Raw genomic sequence first — 6,977 nt, 5'->3', positions numbered from 1 at the left:
TAAGGAAAGGACAGGGTCTCCTGGACCCTGGACTCACAGCCACAGCCCAATGGGCAGTCCCAGGCCCTGTTCCCTGTGGGTCCTGTGAGTCCCATTCACAGGTGGAGGTTCAGATGCTATGGTTCTTACAGGAACAGCCCCCAGGTGTGGTCATACCCCAGTGATGCCCTGGAGCTCCTGATTCCAGGTAAGTCCCATCCTGCTCCCATCCATGGATTGAGGCACCAGACACATTGGCATCTTCTCTGGGAGGGGAGCCCCATGTGAAGGGGTGCGGAGAGTGGAGCACAGGAGCCCCTGGGCCAGAGACACAGAGAGAGACAGTGAGACCTGGGGGCTAGGCCAGGAGAAGGGGTTATGGGAGGAGCAGCCCAAGTAATTCATGTCTGGTCTCCCCAGGTGAGTCTGGGAAGCCCTCCCTCCTGAGCCAGCAGGGCCCCATCGTGTTCTCTGAACAGAGACTGACCCTCCAGTGTCGCTCTGATGTCGGCTATGACAGATTCGCTCTGCACAAGGAGGGTGAACCGGACCTCTCCCAGAGCCTTGTCCTGCAGCCCCAGGATGGGCTCTCTCAGGTCCACTTCCCCCTGGGCACTGTGAGCAGCTCTCACGGGGGCCGGTACAGATGCTACGGTGGATACAACCTCTCCTCTGAGTGGTCGGCGCCCAGTGACCCCCTGGACATCCTGGTGGCAGGTGAGGAGCTAGTGGGTTCAGTCAGGGACCCTGACTCTGCACAGGCCCTGCTGGGGTCTCAGGTTGTGAGGCCAGAATGAAAGTGCAGGCCCCCAGGGAGGGAGAGAAACAGAGACAGAGACAGGGGGTGGAAGAAGAGAGAGGGGAAACTCAGAGAAACAGAGACAGACAGAGAGGAGGGTCCTCAGACAGAGGCCTGGTGACTCTCAGGTCACAACAAGGTGGTCAGGCAGCCCTCACCCTCCCTCCCTCTCTCTAGGACACCTGCCTGACAGACCCTCCCTCTCGGTGCAGCCAGGCCCCAGGGTGGCCTCAGGAGATAACGTGACCTTGCTGTGTCAGTCACAGAGCCCGAGGGACACATTCCTTCTGTCCAAGGAGGGGGCAGCCGTTCCCCCCCTGTGTCTGAGATCAAAGCACAGAGCTCAGCAGTCCCAGGCTGAGTTCTCCATGAGTCCTGTGACCTCAGCCCATGGGGGCATCTACAGGTGCTACAGCTCAAACAGCACCTCCCCCTTCCTGCTGTCACTCCCCAGTGAGCCCCTGGAGCTCCTCATCTCAGGTGAGGGCCCCTGACCCTGTCTTCTGAGCTGTCATCTCAGGGTCCCCTCCCCAGGGGAATTATAGGCTGAAATAGTGGTGAGGGGCTCTAGAATGGTCATCCAGAAGTTTTCTCTTCCTTAGACGCCCTCCCACCCTATACTCTCCCTCCCCCTCACGCGGGTCTGAAGGGGTAGGTGGGCAGTGGGAGTGTCTTAGGAGCCCCAACACAGATGTAGTAGAAGTCTGAGAGAAGTTCCTACTCCCAGGTCAGCACCAGCTCCTCACCCTCTTCTTGTCCTTCCCAAGAATCTGTGGGGCCCCAGCCCTCCACCACAGGCCCCAGATGAGGAGCACAGAGCACAGAGCTGGTGTCCCCCTGGGGGGCAGTGTGAGGACAGCACAGGGAACCCACAGTCCTGGGTCCCAGTCTCAACCCTGCTCCATCCAAGCTGGGTGACCTGGGGCACGTGATTAACCTCTCTGAGCCTCAGTGAAGTGGGTGGTGGGGTCAGCAATCCCTGGTGTATGACTGCTGTGAGGTGAGAGGAGATGAGGGACAGACCCCAGCACATGCCTCACACACAGTAGGTGCTCATCAAATGGTATCACTGGCTCATTCATGACATCACTCTTGTCCTAGTTCCCAAACGGAACCTGAACATCCTGATCGGGGTCTCCGTGGCCCTTTCATTGGCTCATTCATGACATCACTTGTGTTCAAGGTCTTGAATGGAAACTGATCATCCTGATGGGGATCTCGGTTACCCTCGTCCTGCTACTCTCCCTCCTCCCCTTCCTCCTCCTCCGGCACCAATGTCAGAGCAAAGGCAGGACATCAGGTGAGTAGGGAAAGGGGTGACCTGGGTCACACAATGGGGTGCTCAGAGCACCTGCCATGGGAAATCAAATGGATGGAGATGGTCAGCTGAGAAAAGACTTTTCCAGCATCTGAAATCAGAAAACCTAGAAAGAAAACAATGTCAGACAGTCTCATGAAATATGCACACAAGTGGGTGTTAAGGTTTTGGTTATTTTAATCTTTATTGTTCAGATTATTACAGATGTCCCTCTTTTTCTCCCCCATAGCTCCCTTCCACCCGGTTCCCACCCAACCCCAGCCCCTGCCACCCCACTGTCTGCGTCCATAGGTACTGCATACATACATATAAGATCTTTGTCCCATCTCTTCCCGCACTCCCCCCACAACCCCTTCCTCCCGAGAATTGTCAGTCCACTCCATTTCCATGCCCCTGATTCTATTACATGCACCAGTTTATTCTGTTCATCAGATTTTTTATTCATTTGATTTTTAGATTCACTTGTTTATAGATATGTATTTGTTGTCACTTTGTTGTTCATCATTTTTTATCTTTACCTTTTTCTTCTTTTTCCTCTTCTTAAAGAATACCCTTCAGTATTTTATATAATACTGGTTTGGTGGTGATGAACTCATTTAGCTTTTTCTTATCTGTGAAGCTCTTTATCTGACCTTCGATTCTAAATGATAGTGTTTCTGGGTAGAGTAATCTTAGTTGTAGGTTCTTGCCATTCATCACTTTGAATATTTCTTGCCACTCCCTTCTGTCCTGCATAGTTTCTGTTGAGAAATCAGCTGACGGTCGTATGGGTATTCCCTTGTAGGTAACTAACTGTTTTTCTCTTGCTGCTTTTAAGATTCTCTCTTTGTCTTTTGCTCTTGGCATTTTAATTATGATGTGTCTTGGTGTGGTCCTCTTTGGATTCCTTTTGTTTGGGGTTCTCTGCGCTTCCTGGACTTGTAAGTCTATTTCTTTCACCAGGTAGGGGAAGTTTTCTGTCATTATTTCTTCAAATAGGTTTTCAATATCTTGCTCTCTCTCTTCTTCTGGCACCCCTATAATTCGGCTTTATTTCAGTCAGTGTATGCTTAATTTCTGACTGGTCCTTTTCCATTTTTTTTTGGCATTCTCACTAAGATCCTTGAAGGGCTCACTAAGTTCCTCAGAGGTGTCTAGAAGATTCTTGAGTAACCTTATAACTGTGGTTTAGAACTCTATATCCAGTAGTTTGCTTTCTCCCATTTCTTTCATTTGTCACACGTTTCTTTGTCTCTGCATTTTGGCTGCTTCCCTGTGTTTGTTTCTGTGTATTGGGTAGCTGCTAAGTCTCCTTGAGTTGATAGAGTGGCCTTGTGTAGTAGGTGTTCTATAGGGCCCAGTGACTCAGCCTTCCCAGTCACCTGAGGTAGACACTCTTGGTGCACCCTTTTGTGAGCTATGTACAGTCTTGTTGTATTTGAGCCTTGATTGCTGTTGGCATCACTGGGATGAATTGAACTCCAGGCCAATGGAAGTGCTTCTGTGCAGCAGATACCCTTATGGGGCAGGACTTGCTTCAGTGGATCTTTGGTCCTCCCTGAGTCTGACCCTTGGGTGTGTCACTTATGGATGTGAAGAATTGTAACATGGTATGATCTCACACTGAGCACTGGGTACACTGGCTCTTGGATCTCCAAGGAGGTGCAGCGTCAGCCACTGCCTGTGGCCACCCAGCAGGAGCTACAGAGAGATCTGCAGATTCCTCCTCTTTGTATGAGATTTGGAAGTGCCCAGATGAGGCCCAGCTGTGAAGCAAGGCAGGCTGCTGTGGTGCTGGCCTTTGCCTTCTTTTGATAGCTTTGGGGCTCCCTGACCCAACTGCAGTTTGACAGGTTTTAGGCAGAGAAAGGACCAGTCATTCATATGCAAAAGCCGCTGCATACAGCTTGGGTGGGGTTGTAAATTGGATAGGGTGGGGTCTCAGGGAATCTCCAGGGTGGAGCAAACAGCAATGGCTGCCAGTCAGCTCTGCACCAGAGAGGTCCCAGCTCAGGAACAATGACCATTGTGAGCACCTCCATCTGGAAGAAAGCCGCCCCCGTGTTCCTGCCCTGATGCCAGACAGTCCAGTTTCTCCTTGTATGTGTCTTGTTCCCCCAAAGTCTCGCCCAGTACTGGAGCTCAGAGCAAGTGGAAGCTTGTACCTCCCTCCCAATTAAAAAAAGCGGCATACCCGGGTGCTAGCCTGATCTGTGCCTCCGCACCTCCTGCCAGTCTCAATGTGCTTTCTTCTTTACCTCTCTAGTTGTAGTACTTCCCCTCAGCTAGCTTCCCTGCCGTTCTGGATGATAGTTGTTCTGTATTTTAGTTCTAATTTTGCTATGGTTGTGGGAGGCAGCAAGTACAGGTGTTAACCTATGCTGCCATCTTGGTTGACTTGAGTGTTAAGGTTTTATTCTTTCCTGTGGAATCACATGGGGAGTGGCTCCTAACCTCACAGCCCTGAGACTGTCCCTCTTGACCAGCCCAGAGAGGGGCTCATGTCCAACCTCCTGCAAGGGCCACAGACCCAGAGCCCAAGGACAGAGGCCTGCAGATCATGAAACTCCTGCCCCAAAGACCTGAAATATCCACCATCTACGGCCCATCTCTGACCCTAAAACTCATGTCTCCTCCTCCAGTTGAAGCCCAGCTTTGGACAGCCAAGAAGAGACTCTTTGTGAGAGGAAGAGACAGCTGCCCTGGAGGAGCGGGCACAGGGATTTCAGGAGGCAATGGGGAGGGTTAGGCTGGGAGGGTGTGGGGTCAGAGTGAGAAGAACTGAGATGCACACTGCCTGACCTGATGCCTCTCCTCACCCCTGAGTTAGTGGTCCATCTGGGAGAAGGCAGGGCCTGCAGCTCTGAGAACTTGGGGACCTACCAGGAGACACCTCCCCGTTCTGCCCCAACAGATGCTGTCATGAAGGACCCACAGCCTGGGGATAGCGTGGAGCTGGACCCTCAGGTGAGAACCCTGCTCCTGTTCAGGCCACAAGGACATTTCTGTCACCCAGTTTAATTCAACGGTTTGTTCCCTGTCTCCACCTCACCTTGTTCTCAGCGGTGTCCACATTGACCTCTCCTTCTGGGCCCCCAGGTCGTCCTGCTGAGCCTGACTCCTCCTGGTTTCCTTGTGACTTCATGGCCCCTTCTACTGGGCCTCCTTTGTTGGCCCCTAATCCTCTGTCTGACCTTGTGAAGCTCCAGGTCTCAGGAGGATGCAGAAATAAGTGACTTACCCATAGGTCACCAAGAGCCCTTTCATTCATTCATCCAGAGGTGAGAACCCTGCTCCTGTTCAGGCCACAAGGACATTCTTTCACCCAGTTTAATTCAATGGTTCGTTCCCTGTCCCACCTCTCCTTGTTCTCAGCGGTGTCCACACTGACCTCTCCTTCTGGGCCCCCAGGCCATCCTGCTGAGCCTCACTCCTCCTGGTTTCCTTGTGACCTCATAGCCCCTTCTACTGGGCCTCCTTTGTTGGACCCTCATCCTCTGTCTGACCTTGTGAAGCCCCAGGTCTCAGGAGGAGGCAGGAATAAGTGACTTACCCATAGGTCACCAAGATCCCTTTCATTCATTCATCCAGCAAATGTGAAAGGGGCTCACTGTTTACAGCTGCTTTTAGGAGCCATTGTGCAGCCCTGAGCCACACTGTCTCCACACTCCTTGAGCTCCCCTGTGGGTGAGGGAGACAATATTCAAACAAGCAGACAGTGTCCCAGAGAGCACAGTGCTGTGAAGGAACATAAAGCAAGAGGAGGAGATAGAGCGCATGGTGAGGGGACAGGGAGAAGAGCGGTGCAAAGGTCCTGAGGCAGGACATGCTTCAGGAGGATGGGTCATGAAGCTGGAGCCAAATGAGCAAGAGAGAGCACGTTAGGATAAGAATCAGAACCATAGAAGCATCCAGAGGCTCCAGGTCTTAGGAAGACCCTGCAGATTCCATCAGGAGAGGGAGCTAATCTGTTTAAAGTTTAAGTCATCTCTCTCTCAACATGTGCTTGAAATCTGGAGGATTTCAACAGTGGAATCAAGGAGACATTGTTCTGTCTCACTGTCTCCAGCAGAACAGGCAGGATGAAGACCCCCAGGGAGTGACATATGCCCAGGTGAACCTCTCAAGACCAAGACCCAGGCAGGGAATGGCCACCCCTCCTTCCTCCATATCAGGGGGATTACTGGATAAGAAGGGCCGACAAGCAGAAGAGGACAGACAGATGGACAGTCAGGTGGGTCCTATCCTCTCCATACCCCAAGGCTTCCCCAACTCTAACCATTTCATCCTACTCACTCTCCCCTTGCTCCAGGCTGTCACCTACGCCCAGCTGAACCACTTGACCCTCAGACAGAAGACATGTGCATCCCCTTCCTCCCTGTCAGAGGAGCCCCCAGATGAGCCCAGTGTGTATGCTGTCCTGTCGGTCTACTAGCCCAGGATGGACCCAGACCCCACACTCCAGGGAAGGGATTCACATTTCCCAGGAGGGGTGGAAACCTGACATGGACCCCCGCAGCTCCTGGAAACCTCTGGGAGTCACCTGATTTTATAGTCAAGATAAGCAATATCGCCTGACCAGTGTTGCTCATTGGATGAGAGTCAACCTATGAACCATGAGGCGACAGTTCCTTTCTTGGTCAAAGAACATGCCTGGGTTGCTGTCTCATTCCCCAAGAGGAGGCATGCCGGAGGCAGCCAATCAATGATTCTCATCATTGATGTTTCTATCTCTCTGTCCCTCTCCTCTCCCCTCCTCTCCTCTCTGAAATCAATAAAAATCTATAATAATAAAAGGCTAATATGCAAATGGTCATCACACCTTCATGCATAACAACTGATCAGCAGGAGGCTGCAACCCCGCCCAGCACCGGCCAGGGACATGATGCACTGGTGAGGCTT

The 6,977-nt window shown here is 52.1% G+C and overlaps 1 protein-coding gene across 1 annotated transcript in view; it reads left to right on the top strand.

The window, feature by feature from the left end:
- The window catches only part of LOC102249097 (leukocyte immunoglobulin-like receptor subfamily B member 3), a 15,016-nt gene extending 8,506 nt beyond the window's left edge, over window positions 1-6,510 (top strand). The window contains exons 5-11 of the mRNA XM_014535339.1: window positions 15-187; window positions 400-696; window positions 956-1,258; window positions 1,962-2,078; window positions 4,990-5,042; window positions 6,145-6,309; window positions 6,388-6,510. Of these exons, the coding sequence (XP_014390825.1) occupies window positions 15-187; window positions 400-696; window positions 956-1,258; window positions 1,962-2,078; window positions 4,990-5,042; window positions 6,145-6,309; window positions 6,388-6,510 (1,231 nt within the window). The remainder of the gene's footprint in view (window positions 1-14; window positions 188-399; window positions 697-955; window positions 1,259-1,961; window positions 2,079-4,989; window positions 5,043-6,144; window positions 6,310-6,387) is intronic.
- Window positions 6,511-6,977: the final 467 nt, after the last annotated feature.

The sequence above is a fragment of the Myotis brandtii genome, unplaced genomic scaffold (genome assembly GCF_000412655.1).
Source record: "Myotis brandtii unplaced genomic scaffold, ASM41265v1 scaffold1425, whole genome shotgun sequence".
NCBI classification, from domain to species: domain Eukaryota; kingdom Metazoa; phylum Chordata; class Mammalia; order Chiroptera; family Vespertilionidae; genus Myotis; species Myotis brandtii.
The sequence above is the reverse complement of the archived record's forward strand: the minus strand, read 5'-3'. Positions and strand labels throughout refer to the sequence as shown.